The 26129-nt window shown below is 53.1% G+C and overlaps 7 protein-coding genes across 7 annotated transcripts; 2 read left to right on the forward strand and 5 right to left on the reverse strand.

Moving 5' to 3' along the window:
* Positions 1-8994: 8994 nt before the first annotated feature.
* Positions 8995-10256, reverse strand: phy-0 (Phloretin hydrolase; the record flags this gene model as incomplete). The annotated part of the gene is made up of 6 exons (XM_037327530.1): positions 8995-9056; positions 9115-9279; positions 9345-9630; positions 9722-9822; positions 9888-9967; positions 10033-10256. The coding sequence occupies 6 exons, from the start codon at positions 10254-10256 to the stop codon at positions 8995-8997; spliced, it is 918 nt and encodes a 305-aa protein (XP_037174685.1).
* Positions 10257-10832: 576 nt separating this feature from the next.
* CGCA056_v012287 (uncharacterized protein) lies at positions 10833-11912 on the reverse strand (the record flags this gene model as incomplete). Its single annotated transcript, XM_037327531.1, has 1 exon — positions 10833-11912. The coding sequence occupies one exon, from the start codon at positions 11910-11912 to the stop codon at positions 10833-10835; it is 1080 nt and encodes a 359-aa protein (XP_037174686.1).
* A 1852-nt stretch (positions 11913-13764) lies between these two features.
* SUB2-1 (ATP-dependent RNA helicase SUB2) lies at positions 13765-15723 on the reverse strand (the record flags this gene model as incomplete). The annotated part of the gene is made up of 4 exons (XM_037327532.1): positions 13765-13813; positions 13868-14486; positions 14538-14948; positions 15498-15723. The coding sequence occupies 4 exons, from the start codon at positions 15721-15723 to the stop codon at positions 13765-13767; spliced, it is 1305 nt and encodes a 434-aa protein (XP_037174689.1).
* A 713-nt stretch (positions 15724-16436) lies between these two features.
* On the forward strand, positions 16437-16979 carry rpr2 (Ribonuclease P protein subunit rpr2; the record flags this gene model as incomplete). Its single annotated transcript, XM_037327533.1, has 1 exon — positions 16437-16979. One exon carries the CDS (start codon positions 16437-16439, stop codon positions 16977-16979), a length of 543 nt encoding a protein of 180 aa, XP_037174690.1.
* A 475-nt stretch (positions 16980-17454) lies between these two features.
* Positions 17455-19254, reverse strand: GAD1 (Glutamate decarboxylase; the record flags this gene model as incomplete). The annotated part of the gene is made up of 3 exons (XM_037327534.1): positions 17455-18895; positions 18947-19185; positions 19237-19254. The coding sequence occupies 3 exons, from the start codon at positions 19252-19254 to the stop codon at positions 17455-17457; spliced, it is 1698 nt and encodes a 565-aa protein (XP_037174066.1).
* Positions 19255-20478: 1224 nt separating this feature from the next.
* Positions 20479-21422, reverse strand: IMP4-0 (U3 small nucleolar ribonucleoprotein IMP4; the record flags this gene model as incomplete). The annotated part of the gene is made up of 3 exons (XM_037327535.1): positions 20479-20801; positions 20854-21308; positions 21409-21422. 3 exons carry the CDS (start codon positions 21420-21422, stop codon positions 20479-20481), a joined length of 792 nt encoding a protein of 263 aa, XP_037174065.1.
* A 1775-nt stretch (positions 21423-23197) lies between these two features.
* isp4-1 (Sexual differentiation process protein isp4) lies at positions 23198-25868 on the forward strand (the record flags this gene model as incomplete). The annotated part of the gene is made up of 4 exons (XM_037327536.1): positions 23198-23449; positions 23558-23851; positions 23968-24865; positions 24916-25868. The coding sequence occupies 4 exons, from the start codon at positions 23198-23200 to the stop codon at positions 25866-25868; spliced, it is 2397 nt and encodes a 798-aa protein (XP_037174318.1).
* Positions 25869-26129: the final 261 nt, after the last annotated feature.

Raw genomic sequence — 26129 nt, forward strand, 5'->3', positions numbered from 1 at the left:
TTTCGGGTGTTGCTGCAAGCACTCAAAATCGACGGTGCTGTTGTGGAAGGCCCCTATGGCCTGCCTGCGATACCACCGAAGTGTACCCAAGTGGACTTCGGTTCCCGACTCCCTAGTCCGTGACGGCCTCGCCCAATAGGCGGTCGCATACAGTCAACTGATTACTGCGATGACTCAACTTCTCCTGGCCTGGCCCTCAGCTCTCCTCGGACTATGGAAGAGACAGCGCGGTGCCCACGATAGCGACAACTACGAGGCAAAACTGGAGTCTGTCTGGCTGCCCTTTCCTGCAAGTATGCCTCCGCCCACCTATCGATAGGTGTCACCGGTAGACCTTGATGAACATCTACGGTTATTCGGACTCGCTCCCGTATTGCAACACTCGAAATGAAGATAATGCAAGCTGCAGAAGTCTGTGCTTGAACGGCTTCTTGACGCTGAGAGATCAATCCAACACAGCTCTCGAGCACTAAAAAACCCCCGCCGGGAAGAAGAAAGAAACCGCCGCCGCTGTTTGCCGCGCGGCTGATGCGCACGACTCAGTTGACGGACCACGAAAGAATCCCGGGACCGTCGTGCGCTGGCGGAAGATAAAGGAACCAATATGGTGCTATTCGTACAAGCTTCAATATTGCGCCAGTGTTGAAGAGATTTTTCATTCATGACCAACACGAGGAAAAAACACAAGATGGCGCCAGTGCGACACACCAAAGGGGTGGCCGAGACAATATTTGCTGCCTACTGGAAAGAATCGGCAGTTCTAGGCCAACCAAAAGCCTTCTTTGGCCTCCAGAGGCCTCGAGCGGTCTAAAAAGGTATGCTTCCAGAAGATCGTTCACTTCTAGCCTAGGTGGCACCCCTTAATGGGAAGATGATCTCCTCTCCGCGAATTGGGTTGGGTTTCAGCACCGCCCGAGAGTCTATCCGAGCGAAGCACACAATAACCTCTGCCAAATCATGACTAAGGCAACAAGACCTGAAATATGCTACTGGTTTGCAGGGCGACAATTTGCAGCCGGGGACCGATTAACCTGGATGAAATGATGGTCAAACGACGTGACCTGATCTTCGACGTGTTCGTCACTAGTACGCGGAGGAGCGTGGGTGGACAGATTTGTCTGGTGATATTCCGTCAAGGTAGCCCCACTGAGAGACCGGATGCCAAATCGAGCATCTGTTATTCGCCGATGCTCATCATCTGTAATCACCGATCGCGGGGGACGGGCCCTTTCTCCATGGACAAGAGTTACAACGGGACCGGTGACTTTCTGGCCACCTTTATCAACCGATACTTGGCGAATAAGGCGTGTTGACCGTGACGTTTTGTTCGGTGGCGGACCCCTCACTTTGCCTCCGACCGGGCCGTTCTCTGATGGGCACGACGAGGTCTTTGCGCTCTACACGGCCCGTCCAAGTATGTAAGCCAAGAAGGGGGGAGGGAATATCCGCCACCCCGGAAGCGTCGGTCATGAGGATGGCCTCTACTGTGAGGAAGCGTAAACTGCCTTGTCATGCAGCAATCAATCAACTAGAGACTAGCGCCTCTGTCTACTATGCAGTACGAAGTACAGAATGCCTCCGGAGGACAGACATCGAGGCCAGCTTGGCGCCGGCGGCGCAGCCATCTGGCGGGGTTCCACGGCCAACGTGAAGCTGAAATGTCGAGACTTCTTACAGCTAGTCTCGTGTGACCCTTCGGCTCTAGAGCGTCAACGCATCTAGAACTAGAAATCCGGGGTCGAAGAGGCCAACAACCGGCCCTTACTCGCCGTCGTCATCCAGCGAGGCTCTAGGCCAGAAGATGGGGGTTTTCGGAGGCCGTTCCGGACGAGACCCCCAAGGCTTGCAGGCCGGCGGTGGTCACTGTTAGTCGGGCGCCGACCATGAGACATGCCTGCATAGGCTGACGGGGCTGACGGGTTCCGCCAGGCGAATCATCGACATGTTGCCGATGGAGCTCCTTCTATTCCTGGTGACCGCCCTCACCCACTTCCCTACGGCGCGAGGGATCACCAAGGCCCTGGAGAAGGGTGGCCCCCCAAATCCTGGCGCAGGCAGCAACACCGAACATGGATTGGATGTCATCCACCGATGACCCGCCTGCGAACTCATCGACCCCAGCCGTAAGGCACCATCACCAAGGGAACAGCAGAGCAGCAGCCAGTCACGTCTGGCTGGTCCCCTCCGGTTTCTCCAACAGTCGCCCAGGCTATGAGACCAACCTCCCAGGCCGCAATCGCGCTACGGATAGTCTGTTCAGTTCTTCACGCGCAGGCAGCTGGAGTAGCCTTGCATGAGTCCTCAGCGTGAATCTCATCTCATCTTCAGATTCCTTCCCGCGTAATTATGGCCCCCGGGCTGACGAGAATCCCGGGCCCGTCGCGATCCTCCCCTAGGAGTGCCATGGGTATCGCCAGTCCGACCCAATCGCTTAACTGCTAACCAGTGCTCGACACCAGTGCTCGACGAATGGGGGCTTTTTGAAGGTGGAACCGCACTCGTCGCGAACACGCTCTCAACAAGTCACGCTGTCATCTTCACGATGCACGCGGCTGTTGCTTCGAACACGCCAGGTTGCAACTCGTGCGCGCAATCCTATCAGGTAAATGAATGACGCGACGGCTACACCGGTCTCGGCGAACATCGTGGCGGGAAATCCGATGTGGTGCGGGCTTGTGGGGTGTGAAGCAGGTCACCACCGGTCACGATGTCAATCTATCAGCGTATCAGTGTCTCGCGAAATGACTCTTTTCCAAATCGGCCCCTCCTATCTCCCGCAATCTGGCAACGATAGACTTATCAGCATTTGACTATCTGTTCTTTAACGTGACAACGTTGTTAACAAGTGGATGAGATGGGGGAAACGTCCGATGCAACGAAGAAGGTGGCCCGCTTTGCGCCATCCGCGTGAGCTCTGCCCCAGATTTGCACGACTCAGTTGACAGCAGCCGCTATCTGGCCTATTCTGAGAAGTTTCCAGGGTCTCCCGCCAATTTTCGGGTCCGTACAGAGAGTATTGCCCGCACATGATTCGTAGTCCGAGGACCGCAGCACGCAACTGCTACCGGAATGTGCAAAGACGTCGTCGACGGTCCTCAGCCTCGATATCCCGCCCGCTTCTGCAGTGTGGCTGTGTTGGCTAAGACGGCACCAACGGCCGGCAGCCACTGACGTGGAAGGGCAGACTGGCGATAGACGAGATACTGCATATTGAAGAAGAAAAAAGGGCTATGGATTGAGTTTGCAGATATTAAGCTGCGGACTGGGGTTTGCCGTGCGTCTGTTGACGTGGAGGGTCGTATGCGACCTGCAGCACATGCAGAGCCGTAGGGCATCTTAGACATCTGCGGGTTGGATCACAGGCAGATGTAGGCAACTTCAGCTCGAGGCGTATCCAGCCTGATTTGTCTTCATGGCTGAATGACAAACGAACCGCTGCGATGCGTCTCCGAGATCGCAGGCATGCCGAGGCTGTATTAAACGTCGGTGGTAAGTTGGTTGGCTTGCTTTTCTAAGGCGGGCGCGAAGTCAGACGTAGGTAGACTTATGAACAACTACAGTCCATGGCTGAAATGCTGCAGGCTGCAGAGTGTCATCTCACACGTTGCAACATTGTGACGTCCAGCGATTGAGGGTTGATTGGTTCTTAGGTATGGCCGGCTGACTTGTCGGTGAGAAGATCTCACTTCTGAAACCACTGAATTTCAGCTAGCATCATTTCATCACTATTGTCATCTGTCTACCGTGCATTCAAACACCAGAGAGAACAATTAAATCTTTTGATGCGAGAACGTCATTGATAACGACAGCCTCATGTTATAACGGCAGGGTTGTCAGTTTAGTTGTGTGGGCTCTCATGTAAGAATAGCTAGTAATGATGTAAGAATAGCTAGTAATGACTAGTCGCCAGGCTGTGACATGTTTTCTGGGTTGCAGAAGCAGACAGCTCAAAATACTCGACCTAATAGGTTTCGCTATAGAGGCTGAAGTGACTCTATGCGGCAAAGGATGAGTTGGTGAATCATTGAGCATATGACGAGAGTTGCGCATGTATCGGGAAGTGAGGCCGTCGCTTAACTCTTATCCTTGCCTCTTCACCACGATGATTCAAGATTTGAGGCCGAGTTGATATGTGATGACCGTTTCACTAAGTTGCTTTTGGAAACCTCTGATTGCAGTTATAAGTACAAGAAAGGAGCAAGTTGGGTGAGCCCTGGAAGACGTGGACGCAATCAAACGGAGGAAAAGGGGCAACTGGAGGCAAGATTGGATGGATCAAGAGTAAAGTTCAGATGGTCTTGCAACTTCCATCTATGAACGACTCCTAGTGCCTTGATCTTGTATTTGGTTGGAGTGGAGGTTGGGAAGCTCATGACGCCGAGAGCCGTATTTATTGAATATGAGGTTGAAAAGCAACTGCCGCAAGGAGACTTCATGCTGCGAGTGATAAAAGCCACACATACTCCGGTTTTCAATTCTTTCCCTTGACTAAAATTCCAGTAGCCTCATGCGGGAAGTGCACGGGCGAGAAACCCGTCGTTTTCAAAAGGGTGAACACTCACTTGCCTCTCCTACGCAGGTTTCGATAGACTCGGTGCTTCATATTGAAGGAACCACGGAGACGAGTGGACCGGCATCAGTCCCATCTCGATGTTGGCTTTTCTTGACCTTGTCGCGTTGCGATATCCCGAATCTTGTCATATATCTGGTCGGCCGACACATGTTTTCTCGGATACGGTCGCCGCAGAGAATGAATCTTGGGTCCTGAAGCTGTTGGTTATATGGACCTGTCTATCTGCGAAACCATTTTCAACAGCGAAGTACATTTTATGCCGTGGTCCATCTTGACGTTGGCGTCTAAGGGTGTAAGTCAAGGGATATAACTGAACAGTGGCAGTCGGCCTAGAGCCTGTCGCCTACGCGCTAGATAACAAGAAGAAAGCCAGCCGAACCCGCGTGAAAGTACGAGCACAAGTTGGTTCTGCTGTGATGTAAATCTCTTTGCCCCAGCACAGCAAAAGGACTGTATTTGATTGCACTTTACGAAGGATTATCAAGGAGAGTTTGCAAAGCGGGTTCATTTCCTGCTCCTCATGGTCATTTATTCAGCAATCTGGAGCAACGCTACAGAAGCCTTGTACTTCATGTGAACATCTCTGCAGGTGCGGAGGGAAAGATGACAGAGACGGCAATCGGCACGATCCGGGACCATAAACAATATAGCGAAGTCAGACTCCGCCTGCTTAGCTGAAGCATCAGCTTAGATGGCAATGCTCCGTTACAGAAATAGAATCTTCCACTTTATCATCCGTGTCTCAGGCGTGTTAGAAACTGGGTAATAATGTACGCAGTACGGACATTTCCATCCAGTTCTGTCCAAAGGTCGTATGCCGCTGACAGCGCAAAGTATTTGGACTTGTACCTATCAACTACTGGGCGCAAAATCCAGGGAGCCCTGCCTGAGAACCCAAGAGGTTGTTGACTTCAGCTGCACACCTACATAGCCGTTCCCATCTCTTTTTTCCTCCCGCCCTTTGACGTGGTATCCTCATAGATCGTCGGATACCGCACCATTGCCTCGCGACCGGCAGGAATGACTGAATATTCCACCCTGCACGGCTACAATGGCGTCGGATAGGGTCTCGGAGATGTCAGGGAATAAGATATGGCTACTCAGGTGTTCCCGCTGCCAGACCCCGCCAAATCCCGCCGCCAGACCCCGCCAAATCCCGCCGCCAAATACGGCCCCTACTCTCCGTCCCTGCTCTCCGTCCCCAATGACCGCCTAATCCCCGGCCAACGACAGCTGTCGCAGTAGCTGATCGGAAGCTTAGCTGGGATGGTGTATGTTGCGGAGTGTGCGAGTTGCTTGTCACGATGAGTTAAAGCACTCATTTGCGTTTGCCTTACCCGAAACCCCTGTCGTAGTTGGGGGCCAAAACGGCCCTTTTTCATCGCAGTGGCCAAAAAGCCCCAAAAAGGGGCGTTTTTAGTAGAAAAGAACCATCAATTACGTAGCGCGCAGGGTATACGCGTAAATAAAAAAGATACCTCTGTAATCAGCGAAATCAGGGCTACTAATCGGTATACTTTTTTTAATCGGGCGTATCGCTGTTTTAAAAAGTCGATTTTTTTACGTTCGTTCTCGAAAAAAAAAAAAACCGCATTATGATTAAAAATAGAGTTTTTCGTCGTTTTAAACCCGTTCGCGACCGAAAAATGACCTTTTTAAAAACGTAATTTATTTAAGTAAAAAGTATACCAATCGATAGCCCTGATTTCGCTGATTTTAGAGGTATTTTTTTTATTCGCGCGCATACCCTGCGCGCTGCACAATCGTTAAAAAAGAGGCCGATTGACATCGAAAAAGAAGCCCCTTTGAAGGGCGAAAAATGCCGCATTTGCAGGGGTTTCGGGTAAGGCAAACGCAAATGAGTGAGGATGTGTGTCACCACACACGTTTATGTGTGTCTGTGCGGGAGGGGGTTGACCGCTTTAGGGTCGACTGCTTTAGGTGATTGGACGGAAGCCCTCTCGGCCCATGAACTGAACATTCAATTGACCGATGGATGGTGCAGTTTTCAACGAGCTTCTTCCAGCTCTGGAGGAGCTTCTGCTGACAGCTCCAGAAACAGTCGTGGTAACTAGCGGCGTGTCGCCGGAGCTCATATCACGGCTTGCGAGCAATGGCCTCGTTCAAGCACAAAGGATTTACCCGATGGCCCACTGCGTGGCTTGCTGGGAGGACACAGTATGCGGGCGAGTCTGACATGCTTTTCGAGAATATATCTGCAGCCAAAGCCATGAAAAGATACGACTTTGAATTACTGCGGTGTGTTCTACATTGTCCGAGAAGGAGGCAGAGGGGAACTTTTTGACGTCTGAATGATATCATATAATCAGATGCATCTTGAAACCGAAGCTAATTTTGAAATACGCAAGCACCTAACTTCGTTGCGCACAGTCCTGTCTATGACCGGATGTCACCCGCGCTAGCCTTACGATGCTGTAGGGAGAAATTCTATTCTGTGTATCTCGTGAGCATGTGCTTTGCCGCCCCCGACTACGGTCAAATTTCCGACCACAGCTGGGGTAGCCATCTCGATATATTATCACCACCAGTAACTCGGAGAATGCTTCATTCGGGTTTCAACAAACTTCTATCAGTCCACGGTGGCAAACTAGACGCTCATTACTGGTTTCCTTGAATATCCGTCTCAAACAGGAGAAAGTCTACCTGATCTTGGCTTCTCCAATCTTCGCCGTTGATTTACGTCCGCTTCCTCTTCCTCATTCTTCCCCTCTTTTCTCCTTCGACCTCTTGTTTTTCGACAAGCCCATCCATGTTATACCTCGAGCCACTGAAATGAGACCTATTAACAAGCCCTGCGTGAGTCATTATTGTGACGAACCCACATGTGAATCTCACTGACACAGCAGACATAGGACACGACGGAAAGGCTAGAAGCTAAGGCGATCTCCAAAGTGGAGGTTAGCGAGAATCGCAAGCCACTGAGACAGTGTGTCCGGCTAGCTTGCGAAGACTGTCGGCGGAAAAAGGCCAAGGTACGGTTTATTACGCTCGCCGGGCTTTGATGCTGAGTATTGATGAATCTCAAGTGTGACGGGAAGAATCCTTGTGACAGATGCAATCTTCGAAAACTGAAGTGCAGATACGAGCCTCGGAATACACGCTCCAAGCACAGCCTACGAGCCGAATTAGATACCCTCAAAGAGGCTCGATATCAGAAGGAAGCCCTGATTGAGGCATTCTTGACTACAGATAAGGGTATTCGCCTGATAAAACTACTACAGGAGGGAGATACCCTTGAGAAAATCTTGGAGCAAGCTGGGTGCGTCAAGACGTCTCCGTCATCCGGACCTTCAAGCTTCTCTCCCGCAAACGAAGAACAGGACCGCGCTGCGCCGGACAAGCACCCATGCAACTCAGACAGCAGCTCATCTGCCCTCAAAAATAGCTTTCCAACCTCGCTGCCATCGCTGGAGCAAACCGCATCTACAGCACACGACGATTTGCAGATGCCTTACTGCGGCGAAGGAGATGGGAATGAGGCGGTCAACTTGGCCGACTTGGCCGCCTCTGACAAAGCAGTTTTTGGCACCTCGCACATTATCGACGGCTCTGTTGCCTCTACAGGTGAGGCCTTCAGTAAAGGTAAGCCCAAGCAGTCCGAAAACACTTATCGTGACCATTGTTAACTTTGGTTCCCTTTGTGAGACGACTATCAATGGGATCCTTCGCAATCCCACGGCTATGTGCCTTCTGTCAGCGATCCTGGTTGCTGTATAAGTGCTCTGAATGCCCAAACAAGCTTTCCGAACGGCTCTCAGCTTGATTTCATGCTTTGGCCCGAGGCTGAGGAAGACTCGCTTGTGAGTATTGGTTCGGAGGCACTTTGGCCTGCCTCATACGAGATTGAGCATCTCCTCGCATGGAATAACTTGGTTCATTCGCCACTAGAAAATAACGAATCTAGCAACAACGTGCAAATCTCAACATCGTTGGCGGCGATATCTGATGCTTCTAGCATGGCTGGGTTGGACATTTTGAATGGCCTTGTCAGTTGGGGATAAATATCAATCGAGGCCCTGGCCTTGGGCCCTGGCTTTGGAAACAGTAGTCTGAATAGTTTGGAAACGAAGAACATGTGGATAGCAAAAATGGCGACGACAATGGCAATGAAGTCGGGAAAGACGATGACGAGCAGGCGCAGGAGACTTGGCGTGGAGTAGGCAGGGCAGGAATAAGACGTGTTAGCTCTCTAAATTGCTGGAGGCTATCTTGAATCACATGATGGACACGACAGCTCGGCACGGTGACTTATGTTAAGGAGAGAGATTATGTACTTATCTACGGTAATTTGTAGATTCTATGTGATTAATATTTGACCATGGCATCTTCTACTTAGAGGGATGATAGCGATTCAAGACGGCATCCGGCCGTGGTGACCATATGCGTGATGCTTAACGCACTTACTTGACGCCCTCGAATCCCTGGATGAGGGTAGAGAGGAAGGATCCAAGATCTGGTGCCGCTGTGATGGTCAGTAAAAATCAATGTGAGACGGAATGAACTCGTATGGGCTGACTTACGGGTCATCTCGATGTTGCAGTGAACAGCAAGGTCGTGCCCCAGCTGAGCGTTGCCGTGGTTATCGGACGCAACAAAGAAGCGGGATCGAAGCTCACGGTAGCCATTGGGCATACGGCGAACCATGTGCATGAGGTACGAAGTCTGGTCGAACTCCAGAGAGTAGTCTACAGAAAGCTTGGTCAGATCAAGCCACGAGACAGAGCTGTGTACGAAGTGGTTAAAGACCTACCGCCGATGAACAGCTTTCCAACAACCACGGTCTCAATGCCGAGCTCCGGCCAGGCGGATGTGTTAAAGCCAATCGACTCGGGCTCGATGAACTGGATGCTCAGCTTGGCGGCGTCGTTGCCGACATACTCGTCAATGTGGGACGTGGCACCAATGTAGCGCTCGGCATAGGTGCGGTTGGCCCAGTCGACGCTGTCGGGTGTGCCGTAGCTGCACTGGTGGGCGATGGGGTTCCAGAGTTTGTACCGGGCCGTTTCGACAGAGTGCCAGCCGAACCACCAGTCGTACTACTCGCCGGTGACTTTCAAGGGTGTTAGACGGGACACAACAAGGGAGGTCAAGTTCTTGAGGGTTACCTTGAGGGATCTCGCTGCGAACGGCGATCATGAGAGTGCCGTTGCTGCCAATGGCGTAGCCGTTCTCCAAGTTCAGATACCCGGACTGCTCAAGATACTTGGCGGCGTCTTGGGCAGAGTATGCTGTCATCGGTCAGTTCGTTCCGCCCAAAGGGATTCCTTGTAAGTCAGAGGAGAGTGTAACTGACTGAAGACACTGCGCCAAGGGCTTCCAGCCAAGCCGTTGACAAGGGCGTCCGAGATGGGAGAAACCACCGGGTTGTAGTATCTGCACGTCTTAGCATACGAGTGAACCGTGGAATGAGGGAATTCTGGAATAAGGGGGGAGCTTACTTCGCGTAAGGCTTCTCAAAGTCAACCTCTCGGAAGCCGAGATAGTACTGCTCAGTGTTTGACTCCAGCGGCGATATGTCTGTAGATACAGAGTCGCCGCCCGAAGTCAAGTTGGCCGGCTGGGGATTCGCAGGGACAGCGGCGGCACCTGAGAGCTGACGGCCCCGGATAACGTTACCGTTGGCAGAGGCAATAAGTGCCAGAAAAGCGGTAGCAGACTGCATATTGAAGGAACAAGTTGAAGAAATGGGGTTGGCAATTTCCGATGTCTGTATGTAGCGAGTGATGGCTGTGTCAAGCTTGATGTCTTCTTTCAAAGCTCCTTGAATAAGGGAAGGATGTTCTTATATAGAAGTTTGTCGTGGCAATATCCCATCCAGGGACGGCGACTTGAGCATCGAAGAGCCATGATGTCTGTGCCTCCACCCGCGCGTCATTGCGGTAACAATCTTCTCTGGATGCCGAACTGAAAAAGCACAACGGCATGCCCGGAGTTCCATTCGCATCGTAGTGTCCGGAGGATAAACGGTCCCGCAGGTCCCGCAGACGTCCCGCCAAATGCCCGTCCCGCCAAAGGTCCCGCCACATGTCCCGCAAGAACAGTCCCGCGAAGTCCCGCCGCTACCAAGATTGCAATCAGTCTATGAGCAGTAGATTAGATGGCACGAGAGCTTAGAGTCATGGTATAGGGGCCAGAAACTAACCAGGGCATTCCCTCAAGGAACGGTCGCCTACTTCACTTTCGACCCAGTCTTGCAGGTCATTGGAATCGCACTCTAGCATGACTCTGACTGTTTCCATTAGTTAACTACAAGATCATCCATCAACACCTCCAGTATTGATGATAGCTTCCGGGAAATCTCCCAGTGCCCAATCCGCCGCAACAGATCCATCGCGCTGCAGAGCGTGCTAGACTCGACCGGTGGGAACGAAGACGGATCAGTCTGCTTCTTCCCTGTCTGCGAAGGGCCGACTGGTTCAGAAACCTGAAGTTCAGGGATCGCGATCTCGTCTTGCGACGGCGTATAGCAGGAGCCCGTCTTTGGCATGAACTTGATGTAACTGTACACGGCCATGGCAGCGTAGAAGACCGCCTTGGGAACGTGTATTGCTGGATCAGACCAGATTGGGAGCATTTCCAGGTGTTTGAGAACCAACAGTGCGTGCAAGACGCCCTTCCTGGCTTCCGAAGAGGTGGCCCACTCGTCGATTTCTTTCTTGGGCTGCTCGGCGACCTCTCGACCGTCACAGCCGATAGAACGCTCCAGGAGGTCGGCATCGGCGTACAGTGCCATGAACGATGCATGCCACCATATCATGAGATTGATGTAGTTAGGCTGATTTCGTGGGAAGTGGCCGACGTACACCTGGTGCCATGACAGAAACGCTTCCCTGAACTGATCGATTGCTGCTTTGTCCAGGCAGCACGCCTTTGTTTCCTGGATCGAACCCACGATATTGGCCAACGACGCATACGCAAGCATGTGTGCTTGTTGAAAACCAGGGGCTGATACGGAAGGCTGCGACATGGAAGAATCGGCCTCACCTCCATTGTTGCTGATTGACTGATTCCGCCTGATAAGTCTATACCATTCGGCGGCATTGGGCGCGAAGAAAGCCTCATCTGAACAACAGTGAGGAATCCTGCCGTGAGCATGCCTAAGTAGTGGCTCGTGATGGAATGTGACTGAGAACTCGGAGTCTTGGATGTAGAGTCCGAGAAGAAGTCGGATAGACTCTTCTCTGTGAATCCATTCCTTCCACATATCGTCAACGCCTAGGCTAGGATCCTCCAATGAGTTGATCCTTGCGTGCTTCGGTTTGAAGAGACCTCCCTGTCGAGCCCAAGCAATGACTGTGCCATGAAAGCACTCAGTCATGCAGACGTCACTGGGATCTCCGGAAAGCATCCCAAAGGTTTGGCCGATGGTTGCGGACTGGACGAGGGACAGAACCTCCCGCTTTTCACGACATATATATCTATCCCACTGCGATTCTACGTCAGATATATCATTCAACCACACGACGTAATTTTTTGCGTCACTTGCCGATGCCAAAAGTGCCTTGTGAAGCATTTGAAAGATCATCCTTCCATTCTCTGTTGCCTTTGAGGATCCCATGAACAGAGCACCAACAGAACACATGAACAGAAGTAGCATTGCATTTTCCGAAGAGGGTCGGAACGACGGCGCGTGTACGATGGGGAAGACGAGATTGAACCGTGCAAAGTACAGCTTGATGCATATGTTCTCCCATGGTCACCAATAAGCCGTGGTAAGTGCACAACCTTTCACTCACCAAGAAGTCTGCAGAAGGTAAAGCGGCATTGCTCGGTCTTGGCTGTAATTTCAGCAAAATGCCCTCTCTGTAGCCGTTATCTACCCGGCTCCGGCCTTGAAGTTGGTCGGAGATGTCTTAGCAGACAACGTTGCGTAGCAGTGTTGCATACCACCTCCGTTGTACCTGGGGAACCAAGTCATGATTCTTTGCACAGTAATTGTTCATGACATTTGGAAATGCAGGATTCTGCGATGTCTGTTGTTCGACGAAGTCGTTGGTTGGGGCGCCATATTGCGGAAAGGTGTTCGAAAGAGACTAGTTCAGTGCATCGATGTCGAAGTTGCTCTCAACAACCACGTTGGTTCATGGACGTTCAGACCCATCTTCATGAGCTTCAAGTCCGTCGGTGTATTCAGAAAGCTCATAGAGGGGGCCGAAAAGTCCGCTGCGTTCAATGCGGCAGTCGACAGATGCGGCACTGGTTGAACATTGGTGCGTAGCTCGTCTGCCTCCCGTTCCGCGATTTCATAAGGCGTCTGAGAATGGGCACCATTGATGAATACATCATCGAGGTCGTGATCTGATAACGTCTCAATCTCTTGAGGAGATGTTTGTGATGATGGCGTCCTTCGTACGCTTCTCGAAAGTCTTTTCCGCTTTCCATTAGTATGTGACCGAGCATGTCTGATCAAGGAGTCTCTGCAGGGCGTGTCAGCTGATAGATGATATGAGAAACTGGGCTACTGCTCGGCCCCTACTTTGACAGACTTACTGTCGGCTATAAGATTTACCACACTGTCCGCATTGAAATGGTTTCTCTTTTGTATGTGATCGCTCATGGCGAGCCAAGTGTTCCGCCTTCGAGAAGCTCTGCTCACATTATGGGCATTTTCTAGACCGCGTCGTCTGTATACGGCCTTCAAAACCGGGGACAGCAGGGACAACGCTTTCTGAATGAGACATTACAGAATTACGCGCTCCCTTTTGGCAAGTACTTTGCAATAGCATGTTCCGGACACGCTCCGACGAAGACGGGAGCATCGGAGCTCTGTGACTGACTAGTCACCGTCACAAGTTACCTAAGCGAACACCGCACGGTGAAAGTCAAGGGATGTGGAGCCAGAGAAAGCTGCTGCTACAATAAGGTAAATCGTCCCCAAAGCTAATGGCATCAAGTAACGTGCCAGTACATCTCACACAATGATATGGCAGAGAACATGAACTTGGCGATCCAGTCTTGATTCCCGTGATAACTACTCTGTACAAATTGCAAAAGGCCAGCAAAGGCCAATGGACTTTTCTTATCTGCACGGAGAAAGCAGCTTCATCTCTTTTCTTGTGGCCACTCTTGTGCGTCACTGACAACCATAATTTGCAAATTCCCGAAAACCAGAACCCTTTTAGAAAAAACATAACGACAGGCCAGTCCGGCCCAACTGTCCGATGACTTGCTTAAGAAGCCATGTAGGTGCTGGCGTCAATGCCCTCCTTGGGGAACTCACTGAGAAACGCGTTAGCCACATGCGCACGGTATTAAGGGCAGACGAAAACTTACGGAAGAGCAACCTCGAAGCGCTTCTCAATAGCTGTGAGAACCTCCTTGTCCTGGTCGGTGCTCACGAAGGAGATGGCAAGACCCTTGGTACCGAAACGACCAGCACGACCGACTCTGTGCAGGTAGGAGTCGGCGTCAGCAGGCAGATCGTAGTTGATGGCCAGGTTGATACGCTCAATATCGATACCTCTGCCGAAGACGTCGGTGGCGACACAGATACGCTTGTTGAACTCCTTGAACTCCTTGTAGCGGCGGATACGCTCCTCCTGGCTGACGCCGGAGTGGACGGCGATGGAAGGGAAGTTGCACTCTCTCAGCAACTTGTCCAGCTCGGTCGCACGCAGAGTGCTCTTGACGAAAATGATGACCTGGTTGAACTGGAGCTCATCCAGAAGCTCGTTGAGCTTGCGGTTCTTCTCACGCTCCTCGAGCTTGATGTAGTACTGCTGGAGACCGTGCAGGGTGAGCTTGGTGTCCTCGTCGACGTAGTGCTCGGTAGGGTTCTGCATGAACTTCCTGCAGATGGGCTTGATGTCGTCGGACAGGGTGGCCGAGAACATCATAACCTGCTTCTGGGTGGGGGTGGCGCGGAAGATCTCCTGGACGTCACGGCGCATGTCTGATCCTCGTTATTATGAAGCTTCGCCGGCGGGAGCGAACATTGACTCACCGATCTGATCGAGCATCTTGTCGCACTCGTCAAGGACGAAGATGCGGACGCTGCCCAGGCGGAGAACCTTGTCACGGACCAACGCGTTAAGACGGCCGGGAGTGCCGACAATGATGTGAGGGCAGGTCTCCTTATTCTTGATCGTCTCGACATCCTTCTGGATGGGGGTTCCACCGTAGAAGACACCAGTCTTAATGTCCGGCATGTACTTGCTGAAACGGTTGTACTCGTTGCGAATCTGGAAAGCGAGCTCACGAGTGTGGCACATAACCAAGACGGAAACCTCGCCCTGGACCGGCTCAACTTGTTGCAGGGTGGTGAGAACGAAGACGGCAGTCTTTCCCAGACCGGACTTGGCCTGGCAGATGATGTCTCCACCGAGAAGCGCCTGAGGGATACAGGTTTGCTGGACTGTTGGGTCGCGCCGATGTTAGATATTTGTTCCAAGAGCAGAAGTGACGTAGAGGGCGTGCAAAGTGCCCGTCCATCTGCGCAAAAGAAGCCATGTTGAGTCGAATGTTTCCACTCTCCTCCACGAACAAGAAACGCTCATCAGTCACAAGTGACGATGGCAGGGCATGGCACGATCGCGGTGCTTGCGGCGCGAAAGCGACCATTGCGACACGCGACCGTGGCACAGAAGTAGTCGGGCACTCGAGAGGCGAAGCTCTCGCAGTGCCATTGCGACTGTAGAGTACTCGAGAACACCGTAGTGTTCGCGCGGTGGGAGGGGTGCTGTCACGCTTTCCCCTCTCTCAAGACCGCAGTATCATCCACCTGTTACCGGTGGATTGTCGAGCAATGCCCGTACAAAGATGGATATCCAGCTGACTCCCGCTTTTTGATTCGGTACTTCCTCGAAGGCGATTTCGATGGCTTTTTGGGCTTGCGAGATGGACGGACGCTTGCTGACAGGGGAGGGGATGATGATGGGTTAGGGTATATAAACTCAGGACTGACCCTCCGAAGGATGCTCGAAACCGCAATCGCCAATAGCGCGCAGAAGCTCGGGCTTCAAGAGGAAGTCGCGGAAACCGGTCGAGTGAATGCCGACATAGCTGCCCTTCTTGTCGACGTTGTTACCGGCGGCGGCAGCATCGGCCTTCTTTCCGTTCGAGGCGGCCGCGGTCTCGTTGGTCTGAAGCTCCTCGTCGGAGTAGTCGATGAGATCTTCCTCAGCAGACATGTTGTCGATTACTGGTGGTGACGTTGCTGGAGATTATTGAAATAACGGCCGAGAAGGCTGTGGCGAAGGAAAGAACCCGAGGCTGACGATGCAAGCTTCTTGGGTTGATCAGGAGAGGATGACGGGCTAGCAGCGCGGTAGCTCCTAGCTTTGCTGAATGAAAAAAAGAGAAAAAGTCGGAAGGTGTCGTTCGGCTCGTGGAAAGAAAACGCTAGCCGGGTCCTTAAAACACGGAGGGCGAGAGAATTAAATTCAGATGGCGATTGGGGAGGAAGTAAGGTTGGATGGCGAGTTGGCAGGCGCCGTGGTTGATGTGGAAGGACCAGGAACTTGGAAGACACGAAGGTAAGGCGGGCGCCCCAAGGTCAAAAGCTTTCGCGTGTGAGAGGCTGAGTTCAGCGACATCATGTGATCAGGACCCGCTTATGAGGACAGTGCAAATGCAGACTCAAGCACAGTAGCGTTAACCTTTGCGCTGGGGGTCCAGCTTGTTGTCTGGAGCTGACCTGAACCTGGGCAGCTTGCGCCCTGCAGCCTAGAACCTCTCCATCTGCTGGAGACACTCAAGGCCACCCACACCATCCATGCAACCCCTGCAGTGTTTTTTCCACTTTCATGGTGAAGGTGACCTGGACAAGACTGACTCTTCTCACAACACTACGCTCAATGCCTTTCACTGTTTGAAACGCCTGACAAGCCGCAGGGAGACGAAAATGGCAAAGGCAAAAAGCGAGAGCTTGTCGAACCGGCCCCAATACACTCGGGTGTCGTACCTGCATCAAGCCGCCTGCTATTTAGCAACGGTGCAGCCAACAACCTCCATCTCAAAGCCAACCGCGGCGAAACTCCACGATGACGCTCAGCCTAGCCAGGACAAACATGTCACCACAAACGAGACGCTTGCTCGACGCTTCATCTCCGACATTCGAGCCGTCTCTCTGAAGGCCCAAATTCGGCCCAGCTCAGCACTAAAGCAGATGATGTGCAAGTACTGCGACGCCCTCCTGGTGGAAGGAAAGACTTGCGTAACTACAGTCGAGAACCCAAGCAAGGGCGGCAAGAAGCCTTGGGCGGATGTCATGGTCACCAGATGCAAGTCCTGCGGCCATGCCAAGCGCTACCCTGTGAACGCTCCACGACAAAAAAGGCGGCCTTTCCGGGAGCCCAAGGAAGTACCAGTGGAGGAGAGTCTCAAGGACGTGGAAATGAAGGAGCCAGAGACTGCGGTATCGAATGAGCAGGCCGCAGCTGATTGAGAGGTACTTCACCTCCGACGGTTTTCAAGTTAGGGCGGCACTTCGCCGCAAAGTACGACATGCCATGGGCAGCAAGCAGACAGGCCAGTGACGATAGAGCCTTGACTGGCGAGCGAGTCTACGCTCATGCTGCACAGTGCTCTTGGACAGAGTCGACATGAATCATGGAGACAAACTGAAGCACGCTTTCGACTTCCAAGATGGAAGAACCGCAATCAGAGGTCGCGTTCGCGTCCAATCACCCAATGCATCAGTCACAGAGACACTGTGGCAAAGAAGCATCAGAATTCTAAGCTTCGCCACGTACAACGTCAAGATACCCCCGGCAAAGAGCCGAATGATAGTTGTTATCACATTTGGGATGCCACTGGGTGAGTGGTATGTTTTTGGATCATTAAATCATGCTTTTTGGGTTCTCTGTAAGCTGAAGTGGCCTATGTAGTGACCAGAAGCTATTACGCTGTTCGGCGGGCATTTAGCAAACCGCGCGGTGAATACCATCCTTCATGTTCTTGACTTCCTGCTTTACTCCGTGCTTCTTTTCATGCTCCTCATCACTCTTGACACGCACCTTCCTGCGTCCGTGGTGCTTCTTCAAGACCTGCAGGTCAATCTCGTCATTCTCCATCAATGTCTCCGTGACGGCAGAGATATCCGTCAGCAAACGCTCAAGCAAGTCAAAGGTCATGCTCTCGCGCACGACCACTCGCAGAATCTCGATCTTTTCCTCGTTAGGCGGTAGTGGGTAGTTGGGAATGATCCAGCCCCTGGCGCGGAGCATAAGCGATATCGTCTCCTGCTTGATACGCGGGTAATCCTTCTTGAACTCATCTGTCAAGCGGAACGAGACCACGGGCAAACCCGCAACGTAGTCAGCCGACGTCTCTTCGGGTGCAATCTCTCCGCCACCAACGGCAGCAGAAGCCTGGTTGACAGCCGACTTTACGGCACCCTTCGTAGCCTTCCCTGGCGCTGGGCGGTGAATGTCAGAGACAACGGTGTACCACCCTGTCGCCTCAAGGCTGTCAGCGAGCAGACGCGAGTTGGAGAGGCAATTCTCCATGATGCAGCGGTAACCCTCGAAGCCGAGGTGGATGAGGTTGTAGTACTGCACGATAACCTGCGCACCAGGACGGGAGAAGTTGAGGGTGAAGGACTTTTCGGTGCCGCCAAGGTAGTGCAGCTCGAAGACGAGATCTTCCGGGAGGTACGACTCGTCGCGCCAGATGATCCAGCCGAGGCCGGCGTACACGAGGCCGAACTTGTGACCGGAAGTGTTGATCGACTTCACGCGGGGAAGCTCGAAGTTCCATTTCGCACCTCCACCAGCCCCGGCATGGGTGAAGGGGGCAATGAAGCCGCCAGACGCAGCGTCAACATGGATGGGGATGTCGATGCCTGTCTCCTCCTGGTACTTGTCAAGAATCTTGGAAATCTCCTCGACAGGCTCGTAGTGGCCGGTGTATGTGCTGCCGAGAATGACGAACACGCCGATGGTGTTCTCGTCAATGTTCTCCCTCACCAGGTCCGCGTCAAGGCAGTAGTGGCTCTTCTTGCTCACGGGCAGAATGCGGGCCTCGACATCAAAGTAGCGCGCAAACTTCTCGAGGGCGACCTGCGCGTTGGCGCCCATGAGGATGTTGGGCTTGGATGCGTCCTTTCCCTGATCCTTCCTGCGCTGCTGCCATCTGCGCTTCATGGCGAGACCCCCGAGGTGAATAGCCTCGGAGGAGCCTGTGGTGGCTGACCCGAGGGCCTTCTCGCCTGGTTGTACGCCCCAGAGGTGGGAGATGATGGAGATGCAGCGCTGGTGCATGTCCATCATGGCAGGGTACTCGTCGGCGTCGGAAAGGTTCTTGGCGAGGTTCTCTTGCATCAATTGTGTTGCGTTAGGTTCCATGAAGGTGCCCACGAAGCTGGACCGTGTTAGTGGGCCTCTGATGTTGTGCACCGGGCCACTGACTTACCTGGCAAGATTGAGATTCGGCTTGCCATCGAGGTCAAGCTCGTCCCTGATCATCTGGAAGACGGTATCTCCCGGAGCTCCTTCTTCTGGTATCTTGTACTTGGGAATGTTCATCTGGGACGTGTAGCGAGAGTCGAAAGGGTGGATATGGGCCGAGGTGGCATGGCTGCGCATGTTCGTGTGCCCGGGAGGGGTGATGTGAGTTGCTTGGAGTTTTTGGACGATCTCCTCTGGGTTGACCTAGAATTGTCAGTTGGAGGTGCTTGCGATGTCTTCACGCCGGATACTCACATGGCTTGCGAGAGGCATGATGGCGGTGGTATGGTAGAAGCTCTTCAATGGGTATCACGAGACGATTTCACAGTAAGATCTCACTTCGAAGTCAGAATGAGATGGATTGATGTCCAGACAAAGTGTGCCAAGAATAGGGGATCACCGTCCCCTGAGGCTTAAATACCAGATCAAAGCTCCATAGCTCACCTCCAGACAGCTAGCTGGGCGTGGAAACACACAAGTGCGCGGCTTGCCAGGCCGGATGATGAGGAATGAATGACGACATATCACAGGCCGGGCGGAGCGCGGAGGTCTCCCCTTGGCCCAGAATCGTCGCAAGTTTGGTAATGCATTGAGAAAGATGTCTTTCAGCCCCAAAATACTAGCTCTAGCTCGTAACGTACCCGCGGGCCGAGCGAGCGGAGAGATCGCGATGAACTCTTAGTCGCAGACTTCCAGGTTCCTGCCAAGGCCAGGGGCAGTTATGATGGAAGCTTGTGCTGCTGCGTGGAGCTTGGGCGGTGCAGGGTGCCGACTTTGCCGGTGGAGCTGGTGTTCGGGCGCCTGCTGACGTTGCGGTGCTCTTGTCACTGGCTGCTGCTGCAGTGCAATTGCGTGTCAAGTTAGAAACGGATGTTGGAGCTTGGTTTTGATGACTGTGGTTTTCATCCGAAGCATTGACTGGATGAAGTCTGGAGGAAGCCTGAAAGGATGAGAGCTAACAATGCTCAGATGGTTTGGCCAGCCATCCACGATGAGGAGTGACGGCATTTGCAGCTGAAAGCTAGGTACCTGAAGCTGTGGCCTGCACTCGGCGCCTGTGAGTGTCGGATTCCCTGAGGGGCTCACCAATCCATCCATCCACTGGCAGGTGGGTCCCGTCCCGGCTTGGCGCTGCAGTTGCGCAGTAGCACCGGCAGAAACCAACACCTCTCTTCGACGTCGATGCATCATCTGACTACGAGTTATTCCTGGATACATGAGCTTCAATGTATTGAGAAATTTGGCACAGGACTTAGGTGCTCTGTTCAAGAGCATATTCTGGGATAACAAAGTTTTTGATCATACACACAGGCTGCTGGTCAGCAACGCCGATTGGGACAGTCAAATTTGTGACACGACATAGATGACGCTGACCACAGCAGGATAGAAACCTCTCAATAGGTTCAAACTCGACTCATTCTCTTGGGTATCCGAATTCCATTCTTTCGATGCCAATAGTAGCCTCCAGCTTCTTCATCGCCCACAGCGGTTGCAAGTCTAAAGCACCGTCTTCTTTCTCGCCGTTCTCGTGTAGTGGTTCATCTGCCACTCCACATCGCCCTCCCGTTCTTCCAACGTGCAATTCCTGATGGAGAATGCCCGCATGGTCACGCGGGGACCAACCTCGGACAGCTCCAGCTGGTCGTATCCAGTTCGTACATACAAATGATGGCGCACCTCGATGCTGTCGTCCTCCAGACGCTTAAATGTGACTGTTCGGTTGCCCGCTTTCATGGATGAATCTCTTGGAGGGAACAAGTGCTGAAGGACTCGCTGCACACGATTGCCGAGTTCCGTGGAGAAACCATCGAAAATGAGATCTGTGGAGTACGTTAGTATAACGACAGAGAGCATACTGTAGAAGAAACATACGGGGATAGCTCTCTGAAATGTTGCCGCGCAGCGCATTTGGCAAGTCCTGGCGGGTCTTGACGTTGTGAAGGCTGAAGCTGATAGTCGGACCGTGAGGAAGATGAGAAATCGTCAAAGCCGACGGGGTGCCGCGGTGTTCGTGAACATGGACGATGTCAGTAAGGCCAGTGGCATTAGCGACGCGGACGAGGTCCTGCAACGTCATAGTGCCGCGGTTGATGACCGTGGCCGTTGGCATCAGCAGACGGAGGTCTTTGGAAAAGCCTTGAAGCCTGCTTGAAGGAGATCGGGAGGTGGTGATGAGAACTCGCGGGTCCTGAAGACCGGACAGAGTTTCATACTCGTCGTCGAGGGACTGCAAGGCGTCGGCTGATTCGTCGTATGAGAAGTCCTTGCGAAGCCGGACATCAGTGGCAATGTCGACTGGGAGTGGCTTGCCGGTCGCCAGCGACTCCCTGAGGCGGGCTCGCCTGTCAGCTACTGCACTCTCTTGAAGAGTAAGAGCCCGGCGGTGAAGGTAGTCCCTTCTTTGCCTTGATTGTTTTCATGCCTAACATATGGTTAGTCATGTTGCATGCTTCTAGAAAGCCTAACAAAAACTCGCCTGCAACAGTGTGATATTTATGAGTATTCAGTTCCTCTGTACACTCAAACTACTCGTGCAACTTGAATTCTCATCAGTGGAGAAAAATTCAATACCATTCGCAGCATTATGTCAGCAATTCGGTCTAAGGTCTGTGCATTCACCTCACCGAGGTGAGCATGTTAAACTGAAGAATGGGCTGCGGGCCGAGATGTTCCGATGTCTAAGCTTCCACGCTAGTCTTGGTTGGGAAGGGACTGGCCGCGGGGGAAAACCGCTTCATCGGAAATAAGATTGTCAGCTTTCACTAGGGTCTCCCATTCGCCATTCAGGTCCTTTCATTCGATTTGGGAGATAAGCCAGGAATACCCAGGTCGCCCAGCTTTCACAAGCTGAACAGAATGGCTGGTGATTCGTTGACGCGGCACAATTCGACAGAAGGTCCATTTCCAGTGACTCGCCAAGTCTCGCGCAATGCTTAGAGCCTGGGCCGATGGATGGGTAGCAGTGGCACACTGCGTAATCCCACTGGCCAGAGACCGATGGCAGCAATGGTAGCCCCCATCAGAGCATTCAGGCCCGGTTCCCTGAGACTTTTGCTTGGGCAGTCAGAGCTCGTACGCTGTCAGTCGGGCTGGGCCGGCTCGAAGCGATGACAGCCAGAGCTGCGCACACTTCAGATGAGACGCTGTTTGCAGTTAATTCGCCAATCTGGCCGTCCTTTTCAACAATCGATACTCCGGATGATCAGTCCCAGCGACTCCCGGATCGGTGACAGGGGCAATGGCGGCGGCTTTGTGATCCGCTGATCCCCATGTTTCTTCGACTAAGAGTGCCAAAAGGACCCCTTCTAGCCCGCCAAAATGAGTAGCGAGCCACCGAGGCGTCCATCGACAGAGACGGCTTTCAGCGCGTTCCGGGGGTCGTACGGCTGCTCGAGGTCGCTAGAGAGGGGAGTGGACCAGCCTGCTGCCTGTCTTGTCAACCAATGTCACCATCGAACCCCCGGCGAACCATTCTTCTTTCCCCTCGCCTCCCCCACAGCCCCTCGGCTGTCGCTACCCCAAAAGAGGAAGGTCAATAAACGGCCGCTGGAGCTGCGGGCTGTCGGGGCTGCTTTTGTGTCGTGATAGCACGCTAGAGCGCCGAATCTCTCTGGTTCCTTTGGCCGGCCCCCCATCCAACGCGTCGCCCGAAGTACCCAAAGAGGAGCCCGCAGTCACACCCACGCTGATATGGGGAGATAGATAGAGGGTGGCCGGGAGGAAAAAGAATCGCCTCACCCTCTCCCGCTGCTGTTGGTTGTGCCGTGCCATTGTCTCCACGGCTCCTCCATTCGGCCGTGAAGCGCACTCTTCTCCCAGCAGCAGACCCTTCAGGAACCACCAGACCGACACCTCCCCCAGATACCACAAGCCAGAGGATCGCGCTCTCTCGTGGTGATCTGCGGAAAGTGGGATTTTGACTGGCTTGTTGGCTGGCTCAGTCCTTGTCACATCACGCATCTTAGCCTGCAGACTGCCGACCGGCACCACCGTCGCCGCCATCCTCTCGCTTGATTAATTGAAAAAAGCCCTTGGCGCCCGCAGTCCCCCAGTCCCGTTGTGGCCTTGGGGCCTTCTTTTCGTCCGCTGCTTATCTCGACCGTCGTCGCCCTTCAGCCCATCCGCAATCGGCGTTGCATTCTCTCGTCTTTCATTCTACTCTGTCGAAAGTAGAGCGAAGGAGAGAGGGACACGACGCCCTCCCCCAACGATCACGATGCCATCCTTTTTTCGCAAGCGCGGCGAGCCCGAGGAGATCACGCCGTACCCCGCCCTGGAAGACGATGCCGAGGCCACCGGTATTGAGCCTTTGAAGGCTCTGGCTCAGTTCGAGAAGGCGCACAAGCTCGACCCGAATATGCCAATTGACGAGCTCAACGATGTCGACACAGCACTCGCCACGGGAAACGCCGAGAAGGGACTCGAGATCGAACAGGCTCTTATGGAGGACAACTCGCCCTATCCCGAGGTACGTGAGTAGAAGGTCTCTATGCGCAAAAGATGGGACGAAAGGGCGCAGAAGGAGGCTAGCGGCGAGGAAAGAAACCGTTCAAATCGCTGACTTGATGCGACACAGGTCCGCGCAGTGGTAAGGAATTATGATGTCGATTTGCCTGCCAACACGATCCGCGCCTGGGTCATTGGCTTGTTGCTCTGCACTGTCGGCTCCGGTGTCAACATGCTGTTTTCGCTTCGAAACCCCAGCGTCACAATCACGACCTACGTCGTCCAGCTTATTGCGTACCCCATCGGCAAGGGCTGGGATTTGGTTATGCCCGATAAGGAACAAAATGTCTTCGGCATGAAGTTCAACCTCAGGCCTGGAAAGTTCAACTACAAGGAGCACGTCATTATTGTTGCCATGTCTAATGTAAGTGCAAATCACCAAACCTGAGAGGGCTTCTCAGGAAATCCCCGATGTGACGACAGCCAAGCTCTGAGTGATACGGCTACACATTTCAAGACAGTACTAATACAATCGCACAGGCTGCGTATGGAGGCGGTGTCTTGTACGCGACGGATGTCCTGCTTGCCCAGCAACTCTTCTACAAGCAGCACTTTGGTTGGGCCTTCCAGCTGCTTTTTGGCGTCACCACACTCTGCACTGGTTATGGCCTCGCTGGCTTGGCCCGGCGCTTCCTTGTTTGGCCTGCGGCCATGATTTGGCCCTCAAACTTGGTCAACTGCGCGCTGTTCTACACGCTTCACGATCACTCTGGATCCGACCCCTCAAAGACAAACGGTTGGAAGATCGGCCGCTACCGCTGGTTCCTCATCGTTGGTAGCGGTGCTTTCATCTGGTACTGGTTCCCCGGTTGGATCTTCCAGGGTCTATCGTACTTTACGTGGATTTGCTGGATTGCGCCCGAGAATGTGATTGTTAACAAGGTTTTTGGTGGTTTGTCGGGCTATGGGCTGATGCCCATCTCCTTCGATTGGACGGTCATCTCAGGCTACTTGACCTCGCCTCTGATTCCGCCATTCCACGCCATTGCCAACGTCATTGCCGGTATCATCATCTTTTTCGTCATCATTTCCTCCGGCATTCACTTCTCTGGCACATGGTACGCCGACTACTTCCCGGTCCAGAGCTCCGAGTCCTTCGACAACACAGGTGCCGTCTACAATGTGTCTCGAATTCTCGACGCCAACTTCCAGTTCAACGAGACTGCATACAACGCTTACTCGCCGCTCTACCTGCCTACCCAATTCGCTCTCGCGTACGCCTTGTCCTTCGCTGCCGTTGCTGCAGTCGTTGTTCACGTTGTGCTTTACCACGGCACAGAGATCTGGAGTCAGTTCAAGTTGGCCCGTCACCAGGAGGATGACGTGCACATGCGCTTGATGAAGAAGTATCGCGACGCTGAGGACTGGTGGTACCTTGGTAAGCAACGCCTCAATACAAATTCTTTGGATCTAAGCTTACACACATAGCTCTCTTCGTTGTCATGGTCGCCATGTCATTCGGCGTCGTCGCAGGCTGGCCCACAGGCTTCCCTGCTTGGGCATACGTTGTCTGCATTCTAATCCCCGTTTTCTGGCTTATCCCCATCGGTATCGTGCAGGCCATCACGAACATCCAGCTTGGTCTTAATGTTCTTACCGAATTCATCATTGGTTACATGGTGCCCGGCCGCCCTCTCGCCATGATGATGTTCAAGAACTACGGCTACATTTGCATGTCGCAGGCGCTTTACTTTGCGCAGGATCTCAAGCTCGGCCACTACATGAAGGTGCCTCCTCGCACCATGTTTGCGTCTCAGCTCATCGCCTCGCTGTGGTCTGCTGTGGTCCAGATCGCTGTAATGAACTGGGCCCTAGGCGCCATTCCCGATGTTTGCCAGCCCGACCAGCCCAGCAACTACACCTGCCCCGGTGGTCGCGTCTTCTTTACGGCTTCGATTATCTGGGGTGCCATTGGTCCTGCTCGAATCTTCTCCGGCAATGCTCTTTACTCGTCCCTCCAGTGGTTTTGGCTCGTCGGCGCCATCACCCCTGTCATCACCTGGTTCCTTGCCCGCAAGTGGCCCAAGAGCATCTGGCGCTACGTCAACACGCCCCTTCTGTACGGTGGCTCTGGTTGGTTGCCGCCCGCCAGTGTCTACATCTACCTCTGCTGGGCCACCGTCGGCACAATCTTCAACTTCTTCATCAAGCGCAGATACACGGGCTGGTGGCTTCAGTACAACTACATCACTTCGGCAGCCTTGGACTGTGGCCTTATTGTGGCAACGCTGATCATCTTCTTCACTCTGTACCTGACATCTGCGAGGCCGCCTCAGTGGTGGGGCAACGTTCAGGTCTTCGAGACGATGGACTGGAGAGGCGATGCCATCAAAACACACGTCTCAGGCAGTGAGAAGATTGGGTCCAGCACCTGGCCTTGAGTGGACTAGAGATATGAAGAATAGGAACATGTGTCAAAGATGGGGAAAGATGCTAATGATGTTCGATTTGCTCGGATTTTAGGAGTTCGGCGGCCTTTTATATGTACTACGGTCTAATGGCCCATTGGGAGGAAGGAGTCTTTGGATATTTAGCTCGGAAACGAGGGTTGTCTGTACGGCTGATGATACCTCAATGCGAATCTGCTTGCATATCTAAATTTTAAGTATGAATCTACGAACTTATCGATGAGTCAGTTTTGA

Source organism: Colletotrichum aenigma (assembly GCF_013390185.1).
Source record: "Colletotrichum aenigma strain Cg56 chromosome Unknown KSG_Cg56_contig08, whole genome shotgun sequence".
In the NCBI taxonomy this organism is placed as follows: domain Eukaryota; kingdom Fungi; phylum Ascomycota; class Sordariomycetes; order Glomerellales; family Glomerellaceae; genus Colletotrichum; species Colletotrichum aenigma.